Raw genomic sequence first — 15,692 nt, forward strand, 5'->3', positions numbered from 1 at the left:
ATAATTTATGGAAATAAAACCTCTATAAGCATCCAGGCTTTAAAATTTTATTTAGATCATTTTATGGTGTACCAAGTGAATTATAAATGGATTAAATATATAGCTGATATTTTTATGTCATAGAAAAATTAGGAATGGAAGTGGATGCTTAGTAAAGTTCTTGAACTCTGAAGTAGAAGAAAACTAGAAGGAGTTTTATGACCATATTAAAAAACTCTGACAAAATATTTGAAAGAGTTATAGGGAAGACAGAAAGCTAATATTATCCTTATTATATAAAGAGCTAAAAAAAATAAAAATAAAGAGCTGATGTCTGCTATAGGAATAAAATAGAAATGTGTGGATTCAAGTTAGTATGAGAATTTAGTGCATGATAGTAATGTCATTCTAAATCAGAGATAAAATAGAAATATTGAGAAATAAGAGTTGGCTGAACATTTAGTACCAAAAGCTAAAGGTCTGCCTCACTTTGTGAACCACAATAAATTGAGGTGGATAAAATATTTCAGCTGGAGTCTCTTAAGAAGCAGAGTTACATTGTAGATAAGAGTGTGCACTCATGGTTAGAGTGGGCTTGCCTCCCACTTCTGCTGGCCACTCACTAGCTGAGTGACCATGGCTGAGTTACAGAATCACTTTGAGCCTTAGTTTCATAAAATGGAATGATAACAGTACCTGCCTCACAAGCTTTTTCTGGGGAGTGAATGAGCTAATACTCATGAAAGTTGTGGTCTTGTGCCTGGCACATACAAATGCTATTTAAATGTAGTTGCTGTGGTCCTTGTCATTGTCCTCCTCCTCATCAAAGAAGTGAAATCAGCTAGATGTGGTGACACACGCTTGTAGGATTCGTTACTCCCAGCTACTAGGGAGACTAAGGCAGGCTGACCAAAAGTTTGGGGCTGTCCTCAGCAACCTTGTCTCAAAATACAATTTTTAAAAGGGCTGGCTGAGGTGTACCTCAGTGAAGGAGTACTAGTACTTGTGAGCCCCTAGACTCAATTCCCAACACACAGAGAAACATCCAAATAATAATGTAATAATAATAATAATAATAATGATGATGATTATTCCAACACACAAACATCCAAATAATAATATAATAATAATTATCCCAACACACAGAGAAACATACAAATAATAATTTTTTAAAAAATTTTATTTATTTATTTGTTTGTGTGTGTGTGTGTGTGTGTGGCCAGCTCAGCCCACCAGGGGGCAGGGCTGGCTGGCCTGTGGTGCTGGGGGATTGAACCGCGGTCCCTGTGCTTTGCTAAGCTTGTTCTAAGTAGGTGCTTTAGACCACTGAGCCATCTCACCAGCCCCAAATAATAATTATTAATATTATTATTATTATATAATAGAAAACCAGTGAAATAAACTAAAGGGTAAAGTATGGTAAATACTTTATCAGCTTAGACACAGAAACTTTTGTGTCTTACTGTGACACAAAAATCATATTTTACTAAGGAAGAGATGAAGAGATTAGATATTTAAAATTTCTTCTAATGGAGAAATCCTGATTTTTGACCGGGTTTTGCTAGGGAGTCACTAGCCATAGAAGGGACAGGTTGTAACAGTGACATCCATTTATTTATTGTGTTCTGCACTGAGGCCACAAGATGAGTACTAGAAGCCAGGTGAATGCCTGGAGAGACTTTATTTTGATGTTTTTAAGTATTTTCCTATAGTTACAGCTGCTGTGATTATTTCCTGGGGCTGCTGAAATAAATTACCACAAATTTGGGGTCTTAAAGTAAAAATTTTTTTCTTCTTTCAGGGCTGGGGGTCAGAAACTCAAGTGCTGACCACCATGCTCCCCTGAAGACTAGTGCAGAACCCTCCTTGTCTCTTCCGGCTCCTGGTGGTTTCTGACATTCCTTGGCCTTTTGTACATGTTCCAGCTCCATCTTTTTTTTTTTTTTTTTTTTTTGGTCAGGTAAAATATTAGCAGATTTATTTAAAAAGTATTTCTCACCTTGAGTATGCAAAATACAAATTCCACAAAATGTTCATTTCTTTACTTTGTAGTTTACAAATACACAAAATAGAACCTTGCTTAAATTTATATTATATACTTATTAAGGGAAGGAAGAATATAGAACAATGTTATTTGTCCTGTTTAAGGCATACTTGGGAATAAGTATCCATTGTAATCCATTGTACAAATTATTGCACATCTGACACCACAGTATGGAACAAGACTGCATAAACATGTTAAAGAAGTAAGCCTGGTATATTTACCCAGCTTAGCCAGGTGTTAAATGTAGGTTGGAAGGCAAAAATAGATTTTCCTTTTCAAAGTATGGGCAGTTTGAGAAGAACTTTGGCTTCCTCATTTGGTACCATTAGAATCAAGACTCATCAAGCACTGTCATGTCGGTGATTAAAACACATGTTCTTACCTGAATTTCTTCTCCTTTTAACATACTAATGGCTTTTAGAAGGCAAAGAGAATGCAGGGTGATCTTTATATTGCATTGAAACACAATTCAAGAAAATCTGGGTGTTACAGCCCTCCATGCATGGATGACTTATACCCCACCACCCACAACTTCAGTCGCTCCCGTGGCATTTTGTAAGTTGAGGCGTGTTCAAGTCAGATTTGGAATTGGAATGATAGAAGATCCAGTCACAGACCCCATGTGGTCTCTGAATGTATATTCTTTCAGATGTCTGCTTGCTCCTGATTATCCGTCTGCTCACAAGCTGACTTTGGGAACTTGACCATATTGTAGGGCTTGCCAGCTGTGCTCCTCCCCTGTGGGAACACAGTGTAAAAGGTTTTTTAGTTGGTTGGTTGGTTGGTTGGTTTTTATCCATTTTTTATTTTTAAAAATAATTTTATTGAGAAACAAATAGCAAGAAGACAGTTTCAAAACCAATTACTAGCACAGTTTCAATAATTAATATATTGCATATTGTTGTCTTAGTTCAATATCCCGGTTATTGGGGCTGGTGAGATGGCTCAGTGGTCTAAAGCACCTACTTGGAACAAGCTCAGCAAAGCACAGGGGCTGTGGTTCAATCCCCCAGCACCACATGCCAGCCAGCCCCGCCCCCTGGTGGGCTGAGCTGGCCACACACACACACATAAATAAATAAAATTTAAAAAAAAAAAATATCCCGGTTATTCATTGTACAAGATGCAAGCATGATATCCTGTCCACAAACACTATTAGAACAAATCTCTATTAATTGAATTAAGAGAATGCAGTTGTATATCTATCCTAACCATTTTGAAAATACAGATACAAAATGGTCGTTCATTTGTAGCCCCCTTTTTTGTTTAGTTTTGTCGGAGAAGGGTATTCCATTGTTATTGAAATAGCATAGGTGCATGAATTCAGCAAATTATTACAACATAGTCCAGTAGTCCATAATAGTAGTGGCTTTTCTGTAAGACAGACAATGTCAGAAGTTGTTGACTTGAGCCTTTCACAGCTCAGCATTTTAATATGGCTTTACTTTTTTTTTGGCTTTACTTTTTATACTTTTCTGCTGGATGGTGAAGATGGTTGTTTGGTTTTTAATCCTGAATTGTCTCCTGGCAGTGCAGATGGTGTCCATTCTGCAGTTTAAGAGTGCCTCTCCATATGTAAGGTCGGGTGGTCCGACTTAGAAAAGACCTGGTGGCACTCCTGGCACAGAAAGGGGCGGTGCTCCATGTGCTTGGGGTCGTGCCCGGTCAGTTTGTCAGAACGGGTGAATTTCCTCCCACAGCTGTCCCAGTGGTAGTTTTTCACCTGTGTGGGTTCGCGGGCATGCCTTGAAGGAGCTCTTTGTACAGGTCATTTTCTGGGCCACAGCCTTGTTCCCGCTCTGGCCTGGGCTCTGGCAGCAGGAACCCCGGTAACATGAGCTCTTGGTAATGAATCGGTGGGACAGGTGGCAGCATTTGGTTGGGCAGGAAGGGTGGGTAGCTGGGTTCTGGATGCAGATGGAAGCCTAGAGGAAGCAACGAGGTAGAGTGACAGTTCCTGGTGCTCAGCAGTTACCGGGACCCACGGTCGGGTTAGTCCTGCTCAGGAGGGAGAAGCCCTGTGCAGTGGGCTGGTGCTGGTTGCCAGTTGCCAAGCGGCATTCCGGATCCCAGTTGAGCCTCCTGGGGCGAGCCAAGGATGTAGAGGACATTGCCTCCTGCTTGGCGTTGGGCACATGCGCGGCTGACTCTGCTAATGCTGATGACGCGGGGACTGCCATACTTGCTTCCCGGGGCGCTCAGCTACGTCTTGAGTACAAGCTTGCCCATCAGCCCACCTCCTGGCCATGGCTGCAGCAGTGGAATGTACACAGGGTCCAACTCGGACCAGGAGGGGCTCACGTCCTTGATATCTGCCAGGTTGAAGGGCACCGGCTCTTGGCCATACAATAGGCCCCTGTGGGTGCCACTCAGGGCCATGCCCGGGTTGTCCTCAGCCCGCATGGGGTAGCTGAAACTGCAGGTGGAGGGTGTGCCCATCAGACCTCTGCTCGATGGGGAGGACGAGGACCAGGCTGACCCCTAGAAGGTGTGGCAGCCATGGACTCGATGTGACAAGGAGTTGGAGAGAATGAACTCTGGGTCCAACTCCATGCTATCTGTAGGTCTGTGATCTCTTCGTGTAAAAAGCCACTGGAATAACTTTTAGACCTTGTCACTGAATTTAGGGACCGTCCTAGTCCAAACAAGATCTCATCCTAACAGGTTACATCTGCAGAGACCCTGTTTCCAAATAAACTCACATTTTGAGTCCTTGGGAAGAGAAAAATTTTGGGAGGACTCTGTGCAGCCTGCCATAACTTTTACACCCCCTTTAGGGGGAGGAAACAGCTGTTGACCTGACTAAGAGAATAGTGGTATTGAAAAAGGGGAATGGGTCCAACACCTATTGGAACCTGTCCCCTACAGCAAAGGGGACATGCACAGAGGTACACAAGGAAAGGCCAGATATTCAAAATGAGTGTTATTGATACAGGGAGAAAAACTGGTCTCGGGTGGGTGACCTCCAAACAATACAGGGAACCTCCAAATGACATAGAGAAAAACAATCTCTGGGCCTGACCTGCACGAGTTCGTGTTCTCTAAAACCAAAGAATGAATTTTAGGAACAAACGGAAGTTATGAACAGAATATATTTATTGAGAGAAAGAAAGCTCCTGTCTGAGAGAGGGACTGGGGGCGAACGGGAAGTTGTCTCTTGCAGGGACTTTTATAGAGGAAAACCATGTGGTGAGGCGGGTCTAAGGTGGTGGAGAAGACATGGGAACTGCTTAGTTGGGCATGAGGTGGGACAAAACTATGGTCAACCAATGAGATTACAAGCACCATTGCTCAGGTAAAATTGATTAAATCCAGTATCAAATGGGAAAGCGAGTCACATAGCAAGCAGGCACAAATATGGAACAGGGTCTCTTCCTGTTGGGGGTTGAGCTAGTGACTCATTTGGGCTCTTTTGAGTTGATTGATACTATTTAGGATATCAGTCCCTAATGCCCATCCGTAGGGAAGTATGTAGACATGCTTCCTCTTTTTGTCTTGGTCTTGAGGCGTGGCCCATATGGGAGTGTCTGTCTCTTCCAAGTTGCAAAGTCACCTTGTCTTCCATCTTGTCTCCTTGAGGGCCTGGTCCTGTCTGACTGCCTATAATATTTCTAACTCAGCTGCCTGCAACATTATGATATTGTAGGGAGATTTTTTTTTTTTTTTTGCTTTTTGATCTTTGTTTTCCATGATGTTAACTACTGTCTCGGTTTCCACATGTTTCGCTTTGTAAGTCTCATCTCATAATTATGGTCTCTCCTGCCCTCCTTGTTCTGGATGTGCTTCTGGATATAATTGCTAATCCTTGTACTTGTCCAATCCAGTAGTGTTTCACATGTGATCTTTTGTAGATGTCCTCTCTTTGTGACTTTCTCCTTCCTTGGTTTCCATAACAACAGCCCCTCCCCTTCTGGCCACTCTTTTTTGTCCTGTAAATGAATTCCATTTAGTCAAGCTCCTCTCAAACGTGTGTTGCTTAAGATTCAATCCTCAGCCTTATTCTTACCAACATAGTCCCTAGGTAATACTGCCATGGCCATAAATGACTCATTATTGATTCTTTCAATATAGAACTGTTCTCTAAGTCCAGATCCAGCTATTTAACTGGACATTGATGTGCAGATAGGGAGTAAAAGGACAAGCAAGTGAGTGTCCCTGCCCTGACCCTTCACTTCTTAGAGTATCTACGTATGAGCCAGGAGGAGGCAGTGCTGCAGCTGTTGTACCCTCACTCCCTTCCCCTTCTCGCTCCCAGAGGACTCTACCCCCCTGTTCTCCTCACTCCCAAGTCGCACTCCAGCAAGCATACTGGCACACACACATCACCAAGTTTTTCCTCTTTTGGATATAGTCACAGAAGAGGTAGAAGCATCATACTTTAGTGACACGTACATACCCATGTTTAGCGCAGCGCAGTTCACAATAGACCACCTCTGGGAACAGCCTTGATCCCAGTAAATTCATCAATCATAGGAATCAATAAAGAAAATACAGTACACACACAAATGGAATTTTACTCAGCCATAAGAATAAATTCATAATAAAGAATGAATTCATGTCATTTGTAAGAAAGTGGATGGTAATGTTAAATAAGTCAGCACAGAACGTCATGGTTTCTGATTTTTCAAACATCACATGATTTCTCTTATATGAGAAACCCAAAATATAAAGAAAGAATAAAGCAAAGATGGTGAAAAGCAGAAGCAGACTTTTCTGTAATAGAGGGATGCGATCAGATATGGCAAGGGAAAGAAAAGGAGGAAAGGGATCAAGAATGATCAAGATATGACATACATCTGTACCAATTCCCCAAAACAGATGTGAATGTTATGTAGCACAAACATACATCAGTAAGAAAGGGGGGAAACAGGAAAAATTCTCCTGTTGCATGCCAGCAGCACAGACTTGAACTCCTCGCGGCACGAGGATGAAAAGCTTTTCTCTCCCTCCTTGCCCTTCAGTTTGGCCAGACCGAGCAGCGTGTGCTAATGAAGCCACCTCCGAGATCCCAGGAGCAGTGGAGGGTTTTGCTAATGAGATGCGTTTCCTTTGCACATGGTAGTAGCTGTTTTAATAGCCCATCCCTTTCAAAATATGTTGAATGCTTTATAGAGTGACCACCTCAAACAAGATGTATGCCTTAACACTTTTTTATTTTTCAAAAATTAAACTTATTGGTACAGCTTAGATATGTATATTGATCACATTCATCATAGGGAATTTGTACCTGTCCATGATACATCTATTTCCCCGTTCCCATCCCTTCTCTTTAGCCCCCTTTCCCTTCCTTATTTACAAAGCTTTGTCTTCATTTTATCTTCAGCCCCCCCTTCATACTGTTTCTTCTGCATTGTTACCTTCAGATTTCAAGCCACAAGTGGGTTTGTAAAATGAATTTTGTTACTTGTAGATTCAACACACGTGGAATTATGTTTTGAGTTAAAAGGCAGAGATAATGCATTATATTCAAACAAGAAAGAAAAAGCACAATCAAATGCTCTCCTAACCACTTTTTTTATACATATAATTAGGACCATAAATCTGAGCTCACACTTTTTTTTGGAAGGGGGGCAGAGGAATGCTGGGAATCAAACTCAAGGCCTTATGCATGCTAAGCACACATTCTGCCACTGAGCCATACCTCCAGCTCCTGAGCTCACATTCCTAAAAGTGTTTGCATTTGTTCCGGAGGGTCCTGGATTCCTCAGCCACATCTCGCGTATGGATTGAATGTTCTTTGAGGAGGCAGACCAAAGTGTCATGTCACCTGGGTTGCTTTTCTCCTAGCAGTACTTCCTGAAGGAGGTCTATTTGTTGAGTCTTTCAGGCACAAGACTTTATTGAATCAGTTCTGTATGCCAGACACTATATTAGATGCAGGTGATGCAAGGTGATATCCTGTGGCCTTCTCCCCCAAGTATAAATAATTTTAAAAACAAAAATAAAAGGCAATAGGAAATAGGGAGATAGATCTTTTGCAAATGGGAAGAGAAACCAGAGACAGAGGGAGTAGGGAGGGAGGGCAGAGAAGAGGAATAAAAAGAATGAAGATCTGTTAAGTACATGTACTTGCTTCCTAAGCTAAAATAAACATGTACTGTGAACATCTGCTATAAATAGATTAGAAAAGGACCTACATGGGAGCCTGAGCAGGGACATCCAGAGAGGTCGCGGTAGTCAGTGTGCAGTTCTATTCAGGATGGCTTGACTTTTGTTTAAAAAAATTATTTTAGTACAAGGTCTACAGGGTCTCACTACACAGATCAGATTCATAATGATTCTCCTGTTTTCAGCTTCCCAAGTGCTGGGATTATAGGCCTGTACCACCACGCCCAATCTGTCTTCATCTCAGCACGCCCCGGGGGAGGGGGGGGGCAGGGCTGGCAGAGCATGCTGGGGATTGAACCACAGATTGTCCAGAATTTTTGTTGTTTCAACGGGGGATTGAACTCAGGGCCTTCACACTGAGCTGTAACCTTAGCCTTTTAAAATTTTTAAAATATTAGGTAGGGTCTTGCTAAGTCACTAAGTTGCCCAGAGAAGGCTAAATCTTGCAGTCCTACCCCAGCATCCTAGAGTGCTGGGTGACCATCAAGCCTAACCTAGGATTCTGCATTTCTGAGTCGCTCCAGGGCAATATCACTGCTGGGGATTCATGGGAAGCTGTTTGCGTTTTACTATTTGGATGTTTCTAGCTCACCTATTTTTTTCTGTACATGTTCATTAAGGTCCTTAAAATTCTGGTCAGGGCGATAACCAATGGAATGACTGATCGAAGTGGAGATGTTGCCACTGGTCTCAAAGGAAAGCTACTAGAATTGTTTGGCAGAGTAACTTCAAGAGTGACCAATGATGGTGATGTCTGGAGGCTGTATGCCCAAGTATGTGGGAATGGGCAGAGTGCAAAGCCCGATGAGAACGAGAAGGTAGGTCCTTGAGGCCTCCTAGGCCTGAGCCCTTTGCTCAACACGGCACAGTATGTCTGTTTGTTTTGATCAGTGGAGCGAGAGTTCAGTACGCTGAAAGACAAAATTAATATGGTCAAATTCAGATTTTTGATTCTGTCCTTAGCATAAGCACTTTAAAACATGGGCAGGTTAAGACTTAGAACTTTTTGTTTTTAATGTTTATGAATTTTTCTGACATAGTTACTTTGTTTCCTGCAAAAATGTCTCTAACCTACTACCCCTACTGGCTGTGCACCAAGCAGCATGCTCTCATTCTTTAGGCCTTCTTCTGCAGCTCATTGCTAGACCCTGAGATAGACTGGGGTCAAGAACAGGATGAGTGTTTTGGTCTGAAATAGCTATGAGAGGGAAAGAAAAGGAACTCGAGAGGATAGTTAGAGGACCTAGAAAGCCTGAACATGTAACACCTTACAAGGGTCATCCTGTCCTATCAAATCACAAGGGCATCAGAACACGTGTTACATTCCAGGTATGCCTCAGCTTCTGTCTCCTAACCTAAAGGAGCTCCCAGAATTTCCAAGGTTGCAGTAATTATTTTGTGTTTCTTTTCGAGACATCCACAACAAATCAGATGTACTCTTTGCGTGGATTTGGAATTAGCTAAGGCACAACTGATCTGTGGGATTGTTAGTGGTTCTCTCCTCCGCTAGTCCACATAGCTGTGTTCTGCCATTGCCTTGTCAGCCCAGTGTCACATTTTATGATCACATGTACGTACACTTAGTCCTACATTCTGCCTTCCATTCCTTCTTGAATTATGTATGCTCTTGCAAATACATATCTCACAGTACTCTGAAATCTCTGATCTATGACTTTCCCTTAAGAATTTGTAAGGACATGAAAGAGTGTTTCCAGCTTTTATTCAGTTATACTCTTACCAGCAGTTCCTTAGTTTTCAGCAAATTTATACCTTATTTTCTTGGCTACAAATGCTGAAGAAATCTACCCTTCTAATAGATGTCCAAGCTTTGGCATCCACTGTTTGGTTATAGAGAGATATCTGTCCGAGTACATCCACCAATTTCTTGTAATTGCTTATTGCCATTTAGTGTGTGGCCTTACCCCTCCTTTCGTGAGCATAATGGAGACCATGCTGTACAGCACAGACACTGGGCTTTCAAGTTGGAATTAGTTCCATATGATTTCCAGGAAAAAGTTTGAAATGTGAGTTCTATTTGTTATTCTGAATGCTGCTCTTTCTCTTTCCTCAGGCATTCCAGTATCTCTCGAAGGCCTACAAATGTGACACACAGTCCAGTTGTTGGGAGAAAGATATTACATCATTTAAAGAAGTCATTCACAGAGCGTTAGAGTTGGCACAAGGTATTTGATATGCATGGCATTTTAATGTATTTTTATCATCATAGAATTTTTATTTAAAACATTTTATACTACTGTTGTAGTAAATCTTTATTTTAATATGTATTTGTATTACCCCTTTAAAATGTTTTTTATTTTAAAGAGAATTTAAAAAGCATTAAAAGCGATATAGGGAGTGATTTATCTATAAAAGTGATTTATCTATAAAAGCCTTAAGTTTATTTTTCTTTATAGCTGAATGATACTCCATTGTGTAAAAATACCACATTTTTTTTATCCATTCCTCAGTTGTTGGGCACTTGGGTTGCTTCCAAGATTTAGCTGTGATAAAGTGCACTGCTATAAACATGGGTGCACATGTATCACTGTGGTATGATATTTTTAATTTCTCTGGAAAAATACCCAGAAAGGGCATAGCTGGTTTGAATGGTACTAGTTTTTTGAGGAATCTCCACTCTAATTTCCACAGTGGTTCCAATAGTAGTGAAGGGTTCCTTTTTCCCCTACAGCCTTGTCAACATTTATTATTAGTTAACTTCTTGATGATAGCCATTCTTTCTAGGGTAAGATGGAATCTCAGTGTTGTTTTAATTTGTATTTCTTGAATGATGAGTGATGTTGAACATTTTTTCATATATTTATTTACTGTTTGTGTTTCTTCATCTGAGAAATGAATATTCACTTCAGATGCCCATTTTTGGATTGGGTCTTTGAATTTGGGGGCCTGATTTTTTTTTTTTAATTCTTTATATGTTCTAGGTAGAAGTCCTTTGTCTGAGGGAGAGTTGGCTAAACTTTTTCCCAGTTTGTGGGCTGTGTTTTTATTCTTTTAATGTAAAAAAAACTTTTCCAAAAGATGAGATCCTAGTTGTTGATTCTTTGAAGTACTTCCTGTGCAATTTGGTTTTTGTTCATGAACTCTCTACCTACTCCTGTGTCCTCAAGATGTCTACCTACTTTCTTCTCCCATAGTTCTAGTGTTTTCTGTTTTAATATCTGGAATCCATTTTGACTTTAATTTAGTGCATAGAGATAGATATGGGTCTAGTTTTAGTCTTCAGCACGTGGAAAGCCAGTTTTTCCAGCATCATTTAATAGAGAGGCTGGGGCTAGAGATGTAGCTCAGCGGTAGAATGCTTGCCTAGCAAGCTGAAAGCCCTGGGTTCAGTCCTCGGGTCCACAAACAAAAAATAAACTTCACCTAATAAAGAGGCTGTCTTTCTTCCAATGAACTTGTTAGGCAAATTTTTCCACAATAAGGTGGCTAAGTGTATTTGTAGTTTTTTCTGCATCTTCAAATCTGTTCCATTGAACCTCAGGTGTTCTGTTGCCAGTACCATGGTGATTTTATCACAGTAGCTTTGTATGATAATTTCAATCAGGGATTGTGATGCTTTCTGCTTTTCCTTTGTTGCTGAGGCTTGCTTTTGCTATTCTAGATCATTTCTGGTTTTTAGATTAATTTTAGGAATGTTTTCTCTAGATTTGTGAGGTATACTAATAGTATTTTAATTGGGATTGCATTCAATTTGTATAACAGTTTTGGGAATATGGCCATATTCACAATGTTGATTCTTCCTATCTACAAGCAAAGAATATCTTTGTATTTTCTGAAATTCTCTTTGATTTCTTTTCTTAGAATACTGTAATTTTCACTGTATAGATCTTTTACTTCCTTTGTTAGATTGATTCCTAAGTATTTCATTTTTTGAGATGCTATTGTGAAGGATGTAATTTCCCTAATTTTTCTCTGTGTAATGCTATTTATTTATTTATTTATTTATTTTGGTGCCAGGGATCAATCTCAGGGCCTTAACGCTTGCTAAGCAGGCATTTATGCCCCTAAGCTGCTATTGATTTTGGAGTACAGGATTGCTATGCTATTGATTTTTGAGTGTTGACTTTGCGTCCAGTTGTACTGTTGAATTTGCTTAGTAAGTCTAGAATTTTTTTGGTGGAGTTTTTAGGGTCTTCTATGTAGAGTACCATGCCATAGTAATTTCACTTCTTCCTTCCCAATTGCTATTGCTTTTATTTCTTTCTCCTTTCTAAATGCTCTGAGTAATGTTTCTAGAATTACATTGAATAGGAATGGTGACAGTGTACATGTTTGTCCTTTTCCTGATTTTAAAGTGAAAGCTTTCAATTTTTGTGCATTTCAAATGATGCTGGCTTATGGTTTGTCATGGATGGCTTTTATCAGATTGAGGTAAAGACCATCTATTCTGATTTTCTGTAGGATTTTTATCATGTATGAGTGTTGGACTTTATCAAAAGCTTTTTCTGTATATATGGAGGTAGTCATTGAGTTTTGTGTTTGGCTCTGTTGATCTGATATATTACTTTTTTTGTTTGTTTGTTTGTTTTTTGTTTTTTTTTTGGCAGAACCTGGAATTGAACTCAGGGCTTTGTGCTACATTGGTTGATTTGTGTATATTGAACCATCCTTGCATTCCTGGGATAAATTCCACTTGGCAATGATGTATAATCTTGATGATTTACTACATTCTGATCGCTAGTATTTTATGGAGGATTTTTCAGCTATGTTCATTACAAAAATTGGCTTATAGTTCTCTTCTTTTGGTTGGTTCTTTCTCTGGTTTTTGGTATATGGGTAATAGTTGTCTCTGGGAATGAGTTAGGCAGAGTTGCTTTCTTTTCCATTTCATTAAAGAAGTATTGAGAAGTATTGAGATGAAAAGAAGAAATGAAAAGTATTTCATTTGAGAAGTATTGGTGTTGAATCCATCAGGACCTGGGCAAGCAAGTAAACAGAGGATAAAAGTAGGGAACCATACCAGGAAAGTAATATGAAAAAGATAAGCCCATACATAACAGTCATTAATGTAAATGGCCTTAGTTCACCAGTCAAAAGAAATAGGCTAGCAGAGAGGATCAAGAAACAAAATCCAACAATATATGGTATAGAAGAAACACATTTGAGATTTGATCCCTGGCTTTTCTTTGTTACTACATTTTAAATTACATTTTCAATTTCATTGACTGATATTGGGTTATTCACAATTGTGATATCTTTTTGGTTCAGCTTCCATAATTGATACGTATCTAGGAATGTGTCCATCTCATCTGTGTTTTCCATTCTATGACAGTAAAGATTTTTGAAGTAAGTATTGATGTTCTTCTGAATTTCTACAGGATATATAGATGATTTCACCCCTTTATGATAATGTCTAGTTGATCTATCTTTTTATGAGAATGGGTTATTGAAGTCTCCCATTACAATTGTGTTATTGCTCATTTGATTTTTCATGTCTATAAAAACTTGTCTTATATAATTGGGTGTTTCCATATTTGATGCATATATGATTATCTTTTCCTCTTGTAGTTTTCCCCTAATGGTATATAGTGATCTTCCTTATCTCTTTTGATCATTCTTGGCTTGAAGTTCATATTGTCAGCAATCAGAATAGCTACCCCTGCTTTTTTCTGGGTTCCTGTGGCATGGAGTATTGTTTTCTATCCTTTGACTTTCAGTCTATGAATTTCCTTTTGAGTTAAATGTCTTTCTTTCTTTCTTTCTTTCTTTCTTTCATATATATTTAGTACAAAGTCTACAGGGTCTCACTACACCGATGGGACTCATAGTGATTCTCCTGTTTTCAGCTTCCCAAGCACTAGGATTATAGGTGTGTGCCACCACACCCAGTCTCAATCACCATCTCAGCATGCCTGGTGGATGGAGCCAGCACGGCAAGCCAGGGATCGAATCCCAGTGTGTTTCTTCTATACAAAATACTGTTGAATTTTGTTTCTTGAACCTCTCTGCTAGCCTATTTCTTTTGACTGGTGAACTGAGGCCATTTACGTTAGTGGCTATGACTGATATGTATTGACTTATCTTTTTCACACTACTTTCCTGGTATTGATTCCCTACTTTTACCCTCTTTTTAATTGCTTGCCTTACTTGGTGCTTCCTTTTTATTGTTGTTCTTGGAATTATGGTCATTTTTATGTCTTTCTAGAATATTTTTGAGTATTCTTTGTAGGGTTCATTCAGTGGTCAAGAATTTCTTCAGTTCTTTGTTGTGCAAGTATCCTATTTCTTTGTTTCTTTTCTCTAACAGCCTTTAATATTTTGTTCTTGTGCTGAATTTCAGGAATTTTTTTTTTTAAGGCACATTTATTCAGCATCATGAGATCAGACTATTACATTTAGCAGTCAACAGCATGGGTACAAAGAAAAGTTTTAAATTAAAACCCTTTGTTGGAATGCTTTATACTTTCCACAGAACAGAAACTAAAATAACCTGTTATACAATTGGTCACAAATATAGTCCTCGAGTTTTTGCCTATATGTATGAGTATTGTCTGAAACGTGTCTTCTTTGTAGCAGCTAGGCCCTGCCACCACTGTGCTTGGCTGAGTTCACAAATCTGTTGTAACCTGTAGCTTCCCTGTCACTTCTCTGGCTCTCCTCTACTGCTAAGCTTTGTTTCCTGGAAGTGTTTAAAACCTTATGCCATTGCCATAGCTACTGCTGCTGCTGGTGCCACCAGAGCCACCTTGATTTCATGGTTTAGTAAAATATTGGCCTCCACCACCATAGGGCCCAGAGCTTCTGCTTCCAAAGTTTCCTCCCTTCATGGGTCCAAAATTTGAAGACTGACTGTTGTAATTTCCAGATTCGTTATAGCTTCCACAACCTCCATAATTGCTTCCATCATTACTAAATCCATTGTAGCCATCTCCACTGCCACTATATCCACCCCCACCATGGCTGCCACCAAAGCCACCTCCATGACCACCACCAAAATTTCCAGAACCACATCGACGTCTTTGGCTAGCTGAAGCACCAGCCATTTCCTGTTTGGACAGGGCTTTCTTCACTTCACAGTTGTGGCCATTCATAGTGTGGTATTCTTGAATGACAATCTTATCCACAGAATCATGGTCATCAAAGGTTACAAAGAAAAGCCCTTCTTTTTTCCACTGCCTCGGTCAGTCATAATTTCTCTTCGATTTTTTCATATTGCTCAAAATAATCTCATAGGTGATATTCTTCAGTATCTTGTTTAAGGCCACCAGCAAAGATCTTCTTCACCGTTAAGTGGGCACCTGGTCTTTGAGAATCTTTTCTTGAAACATCTCTCTTTGGTTCCACAACTCTTCCATCCACTTTGTGTGGCCTTGCATTCATGGCTACATCCACCACTTCCACAGTGGCATAAGTGACAAATCCAAAGCCCCTGGAGCACTTGGTGTTCGAGTCTCTCATTACCACACAGTCTGGGAGTGTTCCTCATTGCTCAGAACGGCTCAACACACTCTCATCAGTTGTTTCAAAGCTCAGCCCTCTGATGAGGAGCTTTGGTAGCTGTTTGGGCTCCTCAGGAGACTCTGACTTAGACATGACGGCAGTC

At 40.0% G+C, this 15,692-nt stretch overlaps 1 protein-coding gene across 6 annotated transcripts in view; it reads left to right on the plus strand.

The window, feature by feature from the left end:
* Positions 1-15,692, plus strand: part of Ttc27 (tetratricopeptide repeat domain 27) — a 213,366-nt gene that overhangs the window by 185,945 nt on the left and 11,729 nt on the right. For 5 of the 6 annotated variants that reach the window (XM_023711271.1, XM_023711272.1, XM_023711275.1 and 2 more), the window contains 2 exons: positions 8,752-8,949; positions 10,203-10,314. In XM_023711271.1, the coding sequence (XP_023567039.1) occupies positions 8,752-8,949; positions 10,203-10,314 (310 nt within the window). The remainder of the gene's footprint in view (positions 1-8,751; positions 8,950-10,202; positions 10,315-15,692) is intronic. The other variant, XM_023711274.1, reaches the window with a different exon arrangement.

This window comes from Octodon degus, unplaced genomic scaffold (genome assembly GCF_000260255.1).
Source record: "Octodon degus isolate 3935 unplaced genomic scaffold, OctDeg1.0 scaffold00020, whole genome shotgun sequence".
In the NCBI taxonomy this organism is placed as follows: domain Eukaryota; kingdom Metazoa; phylum Chordata; class Mammalia; order Rodentia; family Octodontidae; genus Octodon; species Octodon degus.